General features: G+C 42.3%; 1 protein-coding gene across 18 annotated transcripts in view; it reads right to left on the bottom strand.

The window, feature by feature from the left end:
• The window catches only part of MACF1 (microtubule actin crosslinking factor 1), a 334,551-nt gene that overhangs the window by 86,773 nt on the left and 230,612 nt on the right, over window positions 1–17,166 (bottom strand). For 17 of the 18 annotated variants that reach the window (XM_047793443.1, XM_047793433.1, XM_047793438.1 and 14 more), the window contains 7 exons: window positions 15,291–15,408; window positions 10,725–10,787; window positions 9,838–10,079; window positions 8,377–8,506; window positions 7,214–7,413; window positions 2,941–3,436; window positions 755–2,226 (listed from right to left, as the gene is read on the bottom strand). In XM_047793443.1, coding sequence (XP_047649399.1) covers window positions 755–2,226; window positions 2,941–3,436; window positions 7,214–7,413; window positions 8,377–8,506; window positions 9,838–10,079; window positions 10,725–10,787; window positions 15,291–15,408 — 2,721 coding nt within the window. The remainder of the gene's footprint in view (window positions 1–754; window positions 2,227–2,940; window positions 3,437–7,213; window positions 7,414–8,376; window positions 8,507–9,837; window positions 10,080–10,724; window positions 10,788–15,290; window positions 15,409–17,166) is intronic. The other variant, XM_047793445.1, reaches the window with a different exon arrangement.

Genomic DNA, 17,166 nt, shown 5'->3' with positions numbered 1-17,166 from the left:
ACGCCACAGCCACAGTAACTCGAGATCCGAGCCACGTCTGTGACCTACACCATAGCTCATGCAATGCTGGATCCTTGACCCGCTGAGCAAGGCCGGGGATCAAACCTGTGTCCTCATGGATACTAGTCAGATTTGTTTCCACTGAGCCATGAAGGGAATTCCTGCAGCACAGTCTTAAGCATTCCCTGTTCCATGTGGAAATGTCTTTAAAGTATCATGTTTTATCTTAATACTTGAGGAGAATTTTGCATATTTCATAACGCATCAATAATTTTCCCTTGAAATCTGCGAAAAAATACACACTTTAGCAAGAGGAGTCCATGTTTACCATGTCGATTCTCAGATCTCAGATTCAAAAACAGAGCCCTCAACATTCACTGCTGTTACAAACTCAGTTAACTTGAACCCTCAAGAAATCACAGGAGGAGATTCTTAGAGTGAGAATGAAAGTTTGGACATTCTTTCTATACCCTTAATTGGTTATAAACATTGAAATAAATTATAAACATTGAAGTAAATTTCTAGTGTCAGGCCAAGAAGGATTGAAAAATCTGATACAAGAAAAAATCTGATACAACAGAAAAAAATGTCCAAACCGGTTGCCCAGAAATCCAAGAGACTGTCTGGTCTCCAAACTGTGTGCTTTGATGGTGATGGAGGTGAGAATCATGAAACCAGGAGCAGAAGTTAAGATGAGTACTCAATCGGTTTCTGTATTAGACAAAAAGAGATTAAAAACAAGGGTAAGACTTACTTTGAAATCTGCCAGTTGCTGGTTGATGACATCCACCTCGGTCCCCACCACCCACTGGAGGGCCTCTCCTTCCTCTGCTGCTGTCGTCATGTCATTGAGGGCTTTCAACTTCCGATAGAAGTCCTCGACGCGGCCCAGGGTCAGCTCCAGCTGCTCCTGTCGAGCTTTACTCCTCTCCATCAGTTTGCCACACTGTTTGTTCAGGGCTTCCAGCTCCCTCTTGAGCCCCAACAGGTCCAGAGTCCCCTCTTCCTCCAGCATTTGTCGGCACTCTGCTTCCGAGGCCTCGATGTCTAACTTGAGGGCTTGGATTTTGCTAAGGAACAGCCGCACATCCTCGATCTGGGACTGGAGGCTGTCAGTGTCTCTGCCGATGGCACCCATGCAATCGAGCTCATCGTCCAGGTCTGCCAACTGAGAAAACATTTCTCGGACTCGGCAATGAAACTGGCCAATACCCTCCAGCTTGTTTTCCATCGCCATGCAACCACTGTTCACTCTTTGCTTCACTTCTAGGAAGTCCTGCTGGGTCACCTCCGCTTGACGCAGAAGCTGGGAAGCGTCAGACCCATCTGGGGCATCCTCCACCAGGCCCCGTGTGAAGTTCCTCAGGTAGTCCACCTGAGGCTCCAGGCTCTGCAGCACTTCCTGTTGGGCTCTCAGCTTCTCCAGGTTCTTGTTGCTGCAGGCTTGAGAGCCAAGAGCGTCAAAGATTTCAAGTTGGTGTTTGGCCCCTTCAACTTTCTTTTCAATGTTCTTAAAGCTTTCCTGGAACTCCTTGAGCCTCTGGGTCATTTCTTCAAGGGACCCTGTTTTGGCCTGTAGCTCTTCTGTAATGGAATCCATGTTCTGGTTGATGCCAGCCTTCTCGTCCCGGATGTCATCTTCATCCGTTTCCGAAGAGTTGATGAGAATGTCAGCAGCGCTGTTCAGTATTTCCAGCAGGGAGCGGCGCTTTTCCACCTCACTCAGCATAGCCTTTGACCTCAGGAGACTGGACTCCAGCTGCACTGGGTCCAGAGTGACCCGCAGGTCAGACATCTTGGCCTTACAGTCTTCTATCCATGGCACCAGGTCTTCCACATGCCACTGATATTTCTGAGCTTTCTGCAGACAGTCCTTGAGTCTGGACTGTCTGTCTGCAGTTTTTTTACTAAGCTCTTCCCAGTGGCTTTTGAGCTCAACCAGCTGGTTTTGTAAAGTCTTCTTCTCCTCTCCAGGAGGAACAGACAGAAGCAGAGATTCTCCTTCTGCCACAATCACCTCATAGGAACCACTGTGCTGGTTAAGACTCTTCTGAAACTCTTCGTTCTCCTGTAGCTGAGACTGTAGCCGCTCCAATTTCGCAGAGATGGGGCAGTTTTTCACTTGCTGGCTTTGTTTGTCATCCAACCAGGATCTCAGCTCATCAAACATTTGCTGGAACTGCTGGGTACTGGCAAGGGCTGCCTGGAGTCTGTTCATGCGATCCGCTGAAATGAAAAAATTGAATTTAAACCATCACATCTGAACATGGCATTTAAAATGGTTGATGAGTGTATATATGGTCTAATCTTAGGAAGAGGAAACTAATGCTCATTGAGGGCCTGCCCTAAAAGCAGCGCACAGCTAAGCTCCTTCATGTACTGTATCTCATTTAATCTTCACATCAACCTTGTAAGGTGATCTGAGTAACAGAAGTAGTCTTCAATTACTTCTGTTACTATAATTCTAATCTGGTAAAAAGCCATATGTTAATCTGTAATTCTCATCTGGTAAAAAGCTATACAGGTTTCTAGAAAAAGAGGAAACAAATTAATGACAAAATTTTACTTGTACAAGGCCATCATAAGACATCCAGAACATGTTCCAATTCTGTATATATGGGAGGGGTGTGTGTGTGTGTGTATCCATGGTATAAAGAAAGTGAGCATCTGTGGAAGTACATCTTTGAGCATGAATCTCTACCTGCTGGTACTCTTACTCCAGGATTATGGCATGTAAAGCTTCACGCACTGTGAGTGCCCCAGCAATGTCTCACAACCACGGCAGTCCTCACTGTAGCTAGATAAAGGGATAGGGTAATACTATTCTGAGTCCAAAAGCTATTTAAGGGTCACTGTGTATTCTTGGGATGACCACAAATCCACTCCTTCTTCTGGCTTGCCACTAATAATGGCAGCACTGTGTTCTCCACCCCAACTCACCTGCAAGGTCTTCTAAACCTTGGAGAGGCAGGGCAACTGTCTCCAGACGCTTCTTCAGCTCATCCTTGAGGTACTGCTCACCAATGAGCACTGAAAGTTCATCACAGAGGGCCTGTGCCTCCTTAATCTCATGGTCTAGCTGCTCTACGTCAGATCGAATCTCACTGGTCTCCTCCAATTGCTGCTTCACAGCCTCAGGTTGAGTGCTGATGGCTGACTGGCCACTCAGTCGCTGTCCAACTGCCTTCACTTTCTCTGACAAGTCCTGGAGCAGTTCCTGGTACTGGGTGCTTTTGACAATGGCTTGGTCAATTTGGCTGGAACGGGAATTGAGTTTGTTAGTCAGCTCAATCCACTTCTGATTGATGCTCTGGAGCTCCTTCTGTACCTGGCTGCTGGATGGAGAGACCTCTCCCGGGCCTGTTAGGATGCCCTGAGCCGCCTCGTTCAGCTGCTCATGCTGTTGCCTACGTGCTTCAAATTCCTTCAGCATAAACTGTAAGAGAAATGACACCAGACGTTTAGAGAGCAAATACAGATCTAAAAGCAGTGTCAAAACAAAAACTGACTTTGGACTGTGCCAAGTAGTGCCAACTCCTTTTGAAAATAAACCAGAAAATTCCAAGGACCACTCTCTCTGAGGAAAATGTATCACTTTTAATGACTGCTTAATAAAAACTTGTTTTTAAAGGACCACTGATTTTGTCTATTTTGTTTCTTCTCCTTATTTGTCCTATACTATTTCAACATCAGTTACCAAGTTTGGCTTTGGTTAGGAAACCAAGGTTTGTTTTCTGGATTGGCACCATCAGCTTTGCTAGGCAAAACCCAGGCCTCTGAATTGGGAGTTTGGAACCCTGGGCCCACAGTGGGCCATATTACTGGCTAGGCTTGCCATATCAACTCTCAATGCCTCTGTTTTTTTTTAGTTCCTTTCTTGAAATTCCAATAGCACATATAATTTGGACATTACAGTATAGCACAATTAGACAATTAACTTCTTTAAAGCTAAGTATCACTTCTTTTTATTCTTTCCTGTCCACTGTTTCACTCATCAAAGAAGTTAGGATTACAGGCTCTGGAGTCAGACTGCCTGGGTTCAAATTTGGCTCCACCACTCTCTAACTATATAAACTTGGGCAAGTTTTAAAAAGTTCTCCAAATCTCTCAGTTTCCTCATCTGTAAAATAAGTATTCACTTGGCTACTTTAAGGATTAAATAAGAAAATTTATAGAAAACATTGAGCACTTACACTGTATAAAAATGAATATGACATGACCTCAAGGAATAACAGATATGTAAATAACATAAGTAAAAATGATAAAATGTAATTGTGAACCTAGAACTGTGAAAACAAGAAGTAAAGGTGGTTAATTCCTCAGGGGAGACAAATGTAGAAGAGAGAAATCAGGAAAGGCTTCACAGATGACATGATAAAGAAAATGTGAATTCTCTAAGTGAACAGAAAGTCAGGCTGGTTATGAAGAGGGCCTTCGATTAGCAAAGGTACAGAGATTGTGAGATCTATGAGTACAGTGTGTTCAGGAAAGAACCCGATGGGAGTTTCCATCGTGGCGCAGTGGTTAACGAATCCGACTAGGAACCATGAGGTTGTGGGTTCGATCCCTGGCCTTGCTCAGTGGGTTAAGGATCCGGCGTTGCCGTGATCTGTGGTATAGGTTGCAGGCACGGCTCGGATCCTGAGTTGCTGTGGCTTTGGAGTAGGCTGGTGGCTACAGCTCCAATTCAAACCCTAGCCTGGGAACCTCCATATGCCGCAGGAGCAGCCCAAGAAAAATGGCAAAAAGACAAAAAAAATAAAAATAAAAACACACAAAAAAGGAAAGAACCCGTTATCCACTGTGGGAAGAAGCCCGGGTATGTGCGGGAAGAACCGGCAAGACAAACTGGAACCAGGCTGTGAAAAGCCTTAGGCACCACAGTAAGCAGGTATTTGAACTTTGTTCAATAGGCAGCCAAGAGCCACAGCAGCATTTTAATAGATTCAGATATATGTTGAGGGGATAATTTGATTACTGTGTAGAGCATAAACTAAACCAAGAAGCCCCATGGAGTTCCTGTTGTGGCACAGAGGAAACAAATCTGACTAGCAACCATGAGGTTGCGGGTTTGATCCCTGGCCTCACTCTGTGGGTTAAGCATCTGTTGTTACCGTGAGCTGTGGTGTAAGCTGGCAGCTGTAGCTCCAATTGGACCCCTAGCCTGGGAACCTCCATATGCCGAGAGTGCGGCCCTAAAAAGCAAAAACAAACAAACAAAACCCCAAGAAGCCCCTTAGCAGGCTATAGCAATGGAACAGGCCCTCGATTCAGCCTACTTAAGGCATTCAGAATGGAGAAGAAAAGATTAGAACAATGGTTCTCAAATTATGGTCTGGTGGCCCTCAGGAGTCCCAAGGCTCTTGCATGGGGTCAGTGAGGAAAAAACTTTTTTTTTTTTTGTCTTTTTGCTATTTCTTGGGCCGCTCCTGCAGCACATGGAGGTTCCCAGGCTAGGGGTCGAATCGGAGCTGCAGCCACCAGCCTACACCAGAGCCACAGCAACGCAGGATCCGAGCCGCGTCTGTAACCTACACCACAGCTCACGGCAATGCCGGATCGTCAACCCACTGAGCAAGGGCAGGGACCGAACCCGCAACCTCATGGTTCCTAGTCGGATTCGTTAACCACTGCGCCACGACGGGAACTCCCTATTTTCATAATAATACTAAGATGCTATTTGCCTTTTAAAATTCTTATCCTCTCACAAATCTTCAAAGAAGTTTTTTGAGAGACTTCAGGACATCTGACATCATAAAAAACTGAATGCAGATGCAGATATGAAAATCTGAGAACATTCTATTAAGCTAGACTTAAAGAGATTTGCAAAGATATAAATGCAGTGCCACTCCAATTTTTTTACATTTTGGAAAATGTTATTTTTTTCATAAAAATGTTAATCATTATTCTTTTAAAATTAATTAATAAATACATATTAAAAATTTCCTCAGTGTTTTAATACAGTTAACAATCAACAGGTATCAGATAAACACAAGCTTTTTGGGGTTCTCAATAATTCTTCAGCGTATATAAGGTTTTCGAGATCAAAAAGTTTGAAAACCATTGGATTAGAAAAATATTTGTAAGCAGACAAAATAGGACTTGATAATGAATTAGACACTGGGGCTAAAAGAAAGGGTCCTTTGACAAACTACTCTTAGATCTTAACTTAGGGAACTTTGTAGGTGAGGAAGAGAAACAGAACAAGTTTGAGAAAGGATATAAAAGAAGGTTCTAGGCAAAATTAACATTAGAAGTGCCATAACTGGACTAACCTAAATTTCTAGATGTTAGGCACTTAAATCAATTTTTTGAGGGTTGATCAGCAGAAAATCTTTAAATAGAAGTTCCCATCGTGGCTCAGCAGAAACAAATCTGACTGGTATCCATGAGGATGCAGGTTTGATCCCTGGCCTCACTCAGTGGGTTAAGGATTCGGCATTGCTGTGAACTGCGGTGTAGGCTGCAGACGCAGCTTGGATCTGGCATTGATATGGCTGCAGCATGGGCTGGCGGTTACAGCTCCAATTCGACCCCTAGCCTAGGAACCTCCATATGCTATGGGTGGGGCCCTAAAACAAGACCAAAAAAAGAAAATCTTTAAATAAAGCCAGCATATATAAGACATTGTACAAAGTAATGTGGATCACTGCCACTAGGCATTTAAACTATGATTCTATAATTTAGTTGAACATTCCCATTCTCATATCTGCCAATCTTACTACTTCAGTCAATAATATTAACAATACAGTTATTGAATGTCTGCTATTTGACAGGTACCATGATGAAGACCTTATAAACCTCTCATTTAAAGTGAGGAAGTAGAAGAATTCCTGTTGTGGCTCAGTGGTAACAAACCCAACTAGTGTCCATGAGGATGTGGGTTGGATACCTGGCCTCGCTCAGTGGGTTAATGATCCAACGTCACCACAAGCTGTGGGGTAGGTCGCAAGTGCAGCTCAGATCTTGTGTTGCTATGGCTGCAACACAGGCAGGTGACTACAGATCCAATTCAACTCCTAGCCTGGGAACCTCCATATGCCGCAGGTGTGGCCCTAAAAAGACAAGAAAATAAATAAAATACTTTAAAAGTGAGGAAATGGAGACACTGAGAAGTTAAATGACTTGTCCAAGGCCATGTAAACCTACTGTTCAAACCCGGTTCGTGTGACTCCGATTTCTTTGCTCTAAAGCATTCAGCCATACTGCTCACCTGGACCTGCTGCTTTTGTGCATTCAGCATGTTGGGGTCAATAGACAGGGGGCCCAGCACTCCCATCATCAGTTCCTTCTCCATCAGCCAGGGGCGGAGCTGGGATTCTGCAGCCTGGAAGCAGGCGAGATGACTTGCAGATTCCTCCAGCTGCCTTTGCCGAGCCATTGTCACCTCAGTGGCCCTTTCCCATCGGGAATCTGTAGAAAGGAAATGAGAGAATGTATTCCTTTACTCTCATCTGCCACTGGCCTGGTCCCTAAATTACGTTCCTAGTATACTACAGGAAATGACCCCTAGAGCATTATTGAAATATGTTTTGTTTTGTTTTGTCTTTTTCTAGGGCTGCATCCACGGCATATGGAGGTTCCCAGGCTAGGAGTCTAATCGGAGCTACAGCTGCTGGCCTACACCAGAGCCACAGCTATGCTAGATCTGAGCTGCATCTGCAACCTACACCACAGCTCACAGCAACACCGGATCCTTAACCCACTGAGCAAGGCCAGGGATCGAACCCACAACCTCATGGTTCCTAGTCAGATTCATTAACCACTGAGCCACGAAAGGAACTCTGAAATGTTTTTTAAGTTATAAATAACCTGCATTTAATTTTAACTAAAGTAACAAACAGTTCTGTATCTTGATTGTGGTGGTAGTTATATGAAACTACACGTGGGACAAAATTGCAAAGAACTATGTGCACAATGCATATAAAATATCTTATGCTGCATACATATTGTTTTATAGCCTGTTTTTAAACATACTATATTATGAACATCTTTCGTAAGTTTTTCTCATACCAATTAAGTTTTTTATACCAAATACACATTCATATACATCATTCATAGTTCAATATTATGAAAGCAGCATCATTTATCTAATTCTTTCACTGAATATTTAGACTATTTTCCATTTTTATCATGAATGTTCTCTTTGTCACAGAAAACTGTCAGACTTGCCCAGGAAACACAAACTTCTGACACTTTGACTGGAATCTCTAAATTTTTTCATAATCTGGATCATTCTCTAACCCTATACAGCCCTCTTGCTTCCTTATGAAAATTAACTAAAAATAATTCTCGTTTATTGAATGTGCTGAAATTCTGTATTTGCTTTGAAGACAAGTGATCTAGCGAATTTGTAACACCCCTGTAAAAACGTACTGAGCTCCTCTTGCATTTTCTTCCAGTTTTCTGCTTCTTGTGAGTTGGGATATGTCATCAGTAATGCAGTCAGGGCTTCCTTCACATTTTGGACTTTTGGAGAATTCTGTTCCAGTTCAGCCAGGAAGGCCTAGGAGGAAGAACATCACATGTGCTGTGAATTTCTGGACAGGAAACAAAGTTGAGAGTGTGGAGGAAATGACAGATGACTGGGCAGCAATAGGTTCTACGCTGATTCTATCAATGACTTCTCTCAAGATACTTAACCTTGCTGCTTCAATTTTTATTTAAAAGAAAAATCTAGATGGCAGGATCTGAATTTCTTTTATATACAACACATTAGTAATCCAATAAGAAAACTACTAATCTCTATAAACTAAAAGTGTCAAAATCCAACCATGCTGAAGATGGTGATGCTCATGCAGTTGTGGGAGGTGACATGCTGGGCTCAACTGGAATACAAACATTTTTGTTTCTATTTTTATTTTTTTGGATTTTTAGGGCTGCACCTGCGGCATGTGGAAGTTTCCAGCCCAGGGGTTGAATTGCAGCTACAGCCGCTGGCCTACGCCAGAGCCACAGCAACGCCAGAACCAAGCTGCATCTGCGACCTACACCACAGCTCATGGCAATGCCGGATCCTTAACCCACTGAGTGAGGCCAGGGATCGAACCAGAATCCTCATGGATACTAGTTGGGTTCATTACTGCTGAGCCATGATAAGAACTCCTAGAATATAAACATTTTTTTATGAAAAATTTTTATAGGATTTTCTGTGTGGTCTTACTTCTTTTGACATTTTTCCTGCTCCTACATGTCAATCTTAAGAATGAACTGTAATCACATCTACTTAGATCCTTCCAAGAGTTAGAGAGGTGTTTTGATGAGAAGGTCTAGCTTGCACCATCACACAGAAAACTAGATCCATTCTCAATGAATTGATGCTTTTTTTTTTGGTTTTCAAGGCCCACACCCATGGCATAAGGAGGTTCCCAGGTTGGGGGATCAAATCTGAGCTACAGCTGCTGGCCTGGGCCACAGCCACAGCAAAGCCAAATCCGAGCCATGTCTGTGACTTACACCAGAGCTCACGGCAATGCTGGATCCTTTAACCCACTGAGTGAGGCCAGGGATCGAACCCCACATCCTCATGGATACTAGTCGGATTCTGAATGCTGAGCCACAATGGGAACTCTGAACTGATGCTTCTGAGGAGGGCTGTTCTTCCACAAACAGATCTGCTTTCGTTTCTCATTCTGATTGATGACACTCTCTAATTTCATAAGTAAGAAGATTCTCTGGGAGAGCTTAGGCATATTAATCATTTGAAAGTCAAACTTGCTGGTCATCATGCCTGAGTGGGTGGCATGACGCACTCACAGGCCCGAGGCTCTGGCAGGAACGCTGGTACAATAGCCCTTGCTCTGAGTGCTTGGGATACAGCTAAGGCGAGCATAGTACCTTGTTAGACTCAGCTTGGGCTCTCACTGTCTCTGTCTTGGTTGGAGATGAAGAGGCATCCAAGCCTTTCAGGACTTCCTCTTTTGATTCCAGCCACTGGAGCACGGAGCTTGCCTCCTTCTGAACTTCCTGCACTCTGCTGAAGACAGCCTGAAGGCTTTCCTGGCGTTCCCGTAGCACTTCCCCGAGTTTCTCATATTTCAGGTTTACATCTGACATGTCACACTGGATCTCCGTCAGATCTAGCATCACAGAAACAGAAATCACACTGGGAATAGCTCTCCATGCATCCTCACTGGTTCCTCACTAAATTATTCAACAGGATTAAGTATCTCTCCTACTCTTTCTAGTAAGATAATCTTCCCGGTAAATCACATAAAAGCTCCTGTTTACAGACAAAAAGCAAAAGAGCTCTCATCAATCTGATTTCTGATTCTGGCATTACATATACTCAGATGTATAAATAAAATGCTACGTAAACATGGAAACAACAAAAATGAAGGGAGTAAAGGATCTGGTGCATTCTTCTGCTTCCTCTTCTTCAAACTACAGAGAAGAAAACTTAGCTGGGAGGCTGAGGGCTAGACTACCTCTAGTATGCCTTCTTTATAATTAAAATATTTGCTTATATTTTCTTTCAGGTCTGTCCTTACTGGGCTTAGCTAGTGGTCCAGTTTATTTGCTTAGTACCTTTATTTCACTGGCTGCCAAACTGTTTAGCCTTTAGCTGGCCACAAAGAGGCATCACAGTTGCTTCTCTCAGATTCTTATCCTCACACCTATCCTGGCAGCAGGCCTTCCACATATATGGAAACATACACAGATGCAAACATAAACACTGTCCTAACACACCCAACAAAGAGGCACCATTGAAATGGCATTCTCACCTTTGCAGGTGTGGTATCCGTTTACACTGCCTACAGAGCTTCCTACAGGGGGCAGTATGGAACCTGAGCAGAAGGACAGAGACAAACAGGGCAAGACAAACGTGTTAGGAATACATACAGGCACTGAAACTGTCCTTTGGCACTCACTTTAAGATCAGGTTATCAGGAAGTTAACACAGCACAAGACAACATACTCATGGAAAGAGACAAATCATTTTAGCTGCCAGGCAACAGTGTCACTTGAGGTATTTCTGCTCCTCAGCAGTAACGATTACCAATTTTTTCTAGAGGAAATCCAAACTGTCTTCTTAAATCTCCAATTTGGATTTTTTGGACACTGCCCTAATTTTGTGAAGCAAGTATAAGTAAAATGACTAAGTCTTTAGAATACTATTAGACATACTTTGGAATGATGACTTAAAATACAGCCCAAAAGGTTTTACTTTACTTATTTATTTTATAAGTTTGCTTATTTACTTATTTATTTTTTGGGGGCTGTGACATATGGAGGTTCTCAGGCTAGGGGTTGAATTAGAGCTGCAGCTGCCAGCCTATGCCACAGCCACAGCAACTCGGTATCTGAGCTGCATCTGCGACCTACACCACAACTCACGGCAACACTGTAGGTTAAGGGCAGGGATCAAACACGAATCCTCATGGATACTAGTCAGGTTCATTAACCAATGAGTCATGATGTGAACTCCCAAGAAGATTTAACTTTAACATCAATATTCTTCAATATAATAAAAGTGAATCAGTAAAATTAAGGACATAAAAAAAAGCAGCATCTTTTAGTAAAGACATTAAAACGAGCCTTTTTTAACACTGATTCAAAAGAGTCCCTGTCTTTTCTTTCATGACTTTCTACTCCTCTTTCCCCACCAGAAAACAGAAATTCAAAGCGTCAATAAATCTGGCTGATAAATATTTCCCTAAGTTTTGTTTAGGGCCTTTGCCTCTGTTTCTAATTACCACAGTTTCACCTATATTCTCCCCAAGTTGATTCCTTGTGTTTTAGGAGTAACCTGAGTAAAAACCACATCATTTAATTATAAAGATTATACAGAAATGTGAAGAATAGTCATAACATAATGTTACATTCAAAGGGCATAACAGGAGTTCCCTGGTGGCCTAATGGTTAGGATTCAGCATTTTCACTGCTGTCATCTCAGGTTCAATTCCTGGTTTAGGAACTTCCCCAAGCCACAGGTGTGGTCAAAATAAATAAATAAAAGTGATATTAAGAAGGGGGGCAGGGTTAGGGTTAGGGTTAGGGTTGTGTGCACTGACTGCACTGTGGAAAAAGTCATGTGCAAGGTTTTATCAGAAAATACTGTAAAACTTTTAAATGTTAACATGATTGCATTTTCAATTAAAAAATGGTATAGAAGTTCCTACTGTGGTGCAATGGGATGGGTAGCATCTCTGGAGTATTGCGACGCAGGTTCAATCCCTGGTCCCCGCACAGTGGGTTAAGGATCTGGCATTACCACAGGTGTGGCAACGGTCCAAACTGTGGCCTGGATATGATCCCTGGCCTGGGAACTCCATATGCAGCAGGGCAGCCAAAGAAGAAAAAAAAAATGGATCAAGTGGAAAGATCATATTCCACTGCAGTGTGGTGATGGCCAAAAAGAAACTGGACTAGTAATGTGGAGAAGACGGTCATAGCCAAGAGCGTCACTATCTCAGTACCTGAGCCTTAAGCTAGGACAGACCTCAGTATGTCCTCTGGGATAGGAGGATAATACTACCTATCTTGTCAGCTCTCATAGGGTTATTTGGGAGAGGTGGTGAGGTAGCATATGTGAAAGCACTTTAGGAAATCGGAAGAGCACAAATGCTAGAACACTCATGTGTTTTCAGAGACAGCTGAGAACTTTAAGAGCACTCAGGCTAGTGATCTTCAATTGGGTTTTTTTTTGTTTGTTTGTTTGTTTGTTTTTTTATTTTTTGTTTTTTGTCTGTCTTTTCAGGGCCGCACCCACAGCATATGGAGGTTCCCAGGCTAGGGGTCTAATCGGAGCTACAGATGCCGGCCTACGCCAGAGCCCCAGCAATGCCAGATCCAAGCCGAGTCTGCAACCTACACCACAGCTCACGGCAACGCTGGATCCCTAACCCACTGAACAAGGCCAGGGATTGAACCCGAAACGTCACGGTTCCCAGTCAGATTCGTTAACCACTGAGCCAAGATGGGAACTCCTCAAATTGGTTTTCAAAGCAACTTAAGGAGGTGGCTTTAGGGGCTCTGTAAATTTGGCTTTTTTGGGGGGTGGGGGGGCATGCCTGCAGAAGTTCCCAAGCCAAGGAATGGACTTAAAGCCACTGCAGTTGACAATGCCAGATCTTCACCTTATTTCGCCACATGAGAACTCCTACAAATGTCTGGTTTAACTTTAAAATTCAGAATATATTTCTAAGTGCTTAAACATTGCAATAAAACATACACATTCAGTTATGTGGAAACCACATTTTTTTTTTTTTTGTCTTTTTAGGGCTTCACCTGCACCCCATGGGGGTTCCCGGGCTGGGGGTCAAATCAGAGCTGTAGCCACTGGCCTACACCACAGCCACAGCAATGTGGGATCTGAGCTGTGTCTGTGACCTACATCACAGTTCATGGCAACGCCAGATCCTTCACCCACTGACTGAGACCTGAACACCACATCGTAACTCTGTAGATACGACCAATTTATTCGGCTTTGCAAGTGAAGAATAAAATAGCTCCTGCACCTCTATGCATATACTTAAATTTCTTTCTGGGAGTTCCCATCATCACACAGCGGAAACGAATCCAACTAAGAACCATGAGGTTGCAGGTTTGATCCCTGGCCTTGCTCAGTGGGTTAAGGATCCGGCATTGCCATGAGCTTCGGTGTAGGTCGAAGACACGGCTCGGATCTGGTATGGCTACGGTTGTGGCTGTGGCCGGCAGCTGTAGTTCTGAGTTGACTCCTAGCCTAGGAACCTCCAAATGCCGTGGGTACAGCCCTAAAAAGCAAAAAATAAAAAAAATAAAAAAATTTCTTTCTGAGTGTCACTGATGGGAAAAGTTGTAGTTCTTCACAGGCATTTTATAATATTCGAGCCTACACATGTCCACTCATGTACAATGAAAAACATCTACAGCACACGTGAATTACATTAAATAAAACAACAAAAAAAGGCTGAGGTATATCTACTCGGAGCAGGCTCTCATTAGGGTAGAACTATTTAACAATAGAAATGTCCATACTTGTAAAGTGAACTTTTAAAAACATTTGCAACTATTAATCTGTGTGAACCATATTTTCTGGATACAATCCAAGCAAAAAAAAAAAAAGAAAGACTGAGAAATAAATCATATAATGAAGTTGTCATCCAACAATCCTCTTTTTCAAAATTTTACATTTACTAAAATAGTCTCAATAGTCTCACTGATGGATTTCATAATAGCTAAATGCTATAAATTCACTTCTAAGGGAATTTTATGTCAACAAAATGTTTTTATTTGTTTTATATAGTAGAGTTCTACATGAGATTTAGTTTTAAAAAAGGATTCTAATACTCTAGAAAGCTTGAACAATCACTGATCTAGTCCAGAAATTAGAGTCAGAAGACTTTAGTCCATAGGCCAAACCTATTTCTATATATACAAAGCATTATTGGGACATAGCCCCACCCATTCATTTATATACCATCTATGACTGCTTTTCTGCTACAACAAGAGAGGTGTGACAGAAACCATATGGCTCACAATCCTAAAATATTTAGTATATGGCCCTTTATAGAAAAAGTTTGCTGAGTGATTCAAGTCATACACAGAAGTCACTAAATTTAGATTAAGTGTTGAAATATAAAAATCACCAATTCCCTGAAATGTTGTCACTTCTGGGTAGTTCCAAGAGATCTTTGAACTTCAGGATACAACAGGAAAGTAGTCATTCTCAGGAGGAAAAAAAGAAAGTAAATTTTCCCTTACTGTTTAAGTGACTACAGGGGTGTAGTAACATAGTCTGGCAATAAAACCTAGGAGATCCCAATCAACAACAGCAAGTGACTGTTGAGCTCATAATGCACTTTGTTCAAAAGACTTAATTTGCAGGCAGAGACCATTCACTTATCTGGGCACCATCTTCACATGCACTTTTAAAAAGTGTGCCGGTCCCTGGTATACCAATATTGACTCCTAAATACCTAGCCTCTTCCAAGATATCATGCTTTTACCCTCCAGGGCTGACCCCAATTTAAAGCTGATGCATAACCATCCCTTTCACATATTAAAAGAGAGAAATTCCTCAAGATAGAAAATCCTATTTTAATCCTTCTATGTTCATCTGACAGTTCTAAGTGGGCCAACTAGTCCCCTTACTATTTTCCCATCACGGTAAGGGATTCTGCAAAATGGAGCAATGTTATAAAGCAAGTGGGAAAACACATCAGATTGAGCACGAAGACTGCTTCTAGAAACCCTCTTTGTTCTCGTATCCAAACTTGATTCTGACTTTTATCAAATGAGGGGTCACCACCCAAGGCCAAAGGAAAGGATATTTATTCACCACATCTTTAAGAGCCTGCACTCACCTGTCTTTGCTTGGGAATCAGGTGCTGTGATCTCCATGATGAGATTTTCTAAAGAAGTGCCTTTGCAATTGATTTCTTCTACCAAAGTTCCCTTACTTGCCCAGTCATCTAGGAGACCCTGTTTCAAGAACACAATAGCAAAATGTAACATCTGGAGGCTTTCTCCTCATACGTAAGGACACCTGTTCTAGATATACTCTTTAAAGTTTTGACAAGTATTAAGCAACTATCCTCATTTACTCAGCCATTTCAAGACCTTGGTTTAGCCAGCCAAGGTGTGGGAGAATGATATTCTGGAATATTTAGGACCTTCTCTTTCACTCACTATCAATCAAATATTTTTTGAGTGTTTACTATAGGCCAGGCATGTGCCAAACACTGGGGATACAAAATGGGATTATGACACAGTTCCTAAAACCAAGATCTCAGATTATCAATTACATTATAATTTGATAAATGCTATTACAGTGATATGGACAGTCACTAGACTCTAAGAGCATAAAAGGAGACCAATCTAACTCTGTCTGGAGGAAAGAAGTCTTGGAGTTAAGAGTTTGCCAAGTGGACCAAGGGAACAGCATGTATGTAAAGAATAAAAAGGAAATCGTAGGAGTTCCCACTGTGGTCCAGCAAATTAAGGATCCAGCATTATCTCTGTGGTGGCTCTGGTTTGATTCCTGGCTTGGTGCAATGAGTTAAGGATCCAATCTTGCTGCAGTTGTGGTGTAGGTCGCAGCTGCAGCTCAGATTCAATCCCTGGCCCAGGAAATTCCATATGCTGTGGGTGTGGCCAAAAAAAAGGCGGGGGGAAGAAATGGTACTTGAGAGGTAAAATGAGGAGCTAGATATTGAGATGTAGAGAAACCTGCTCTAAGACAAAAGCTATCTGGTCATGCTGTCTCTAGGCTGTGAACTGCCTGCTGCAGAAGTAGAATTTTACTCCTTTAGAAGCAGGGACACAATCTTAGCCTTCAATCCCTTCCTCCACATTGAATTTCCTTGACAATCTTAATTTGCTTTTGACTTTAAGCTGCAGAGTAGCAGCAGAGAAAGACACAGAGCCATGAACATCTGGCAAGCTCATGCTGCCTAATTTCAAACTGAGCTTTGTCAATTCAGAGCTTGTCAATTTTTTTTTATTAGTTATTCTTGATTCCAAAGAGCCACAGTTCCCAAACTATGCACTGACTCACAGGATATTTTAAATTTTTGAGGGAAATACACTGACATCTGTTGGACGCCATGTGAACAACCACTGTTAAGCTATATGGACCTGACCACTTGACAAGTGAGGTTTTTTAGTTTGGGGGGATTTTCTTGAAACACAAAGGGCACCATGAACCAAGAACTTGGGGAAATCTCTATCCTGGGGAATTCCCCACAGCAAATGCTCCTGACATTCTCTCTGTGAAAGCAATCAAACTCTTTTCTTTTGTCTGCTCAAGATAAATGCTGTTATACTAAGAAAATAAGGGCAAACACATGAGAGTTAATTGAAGGCTGGTTTCAACAAAAATCAGAACCAAGTCAGAGGTGCAAACATTGAGGCTGGATGACTATGAATCCAAGAGAGAAGGGATTCTGTAGCAGATGGGAGAAAGGCTGATACTACCCTTGCAGATACCTTGCAACCACCTGGTTCTAACTTTTCCTTTAGTAGCCATAGTACTAGTTCTTCTCTCCTCAATTTCTTGATCATATATTTGGTCAACTGCTCACATATAATTGTCTAATTCTCAAACATACAATGAGAGTGTGAGCTTGAGACCTGACAACTGTCTTTTTCATAACCTGCTATAACATGACAGACTTGCTCCCAAATAGCTGAAACTTTATAGGTATCACTCCCAGATGACTGGGTTTTTTTTTGTTGTTG

The sequence above is a fragment of the Phacochoerus africanus genome, chromosome 8, assembly GCF_016906955.1.
Source record: "Phacochoerus africanus isolate WHEZ1 chromosome 8, ROS_Pafr_v1, whole genome shotgun sequence".
Lineage (NCBI taxonomy): Eukaryota > Metazoa > Chordata > Mammalia > Artiodactyla > Suidae > Phacochoerus > Phacochoerus africanus.
This window is presented reverse-complemented; position numbering and strand designations above follow the sequence as displayed.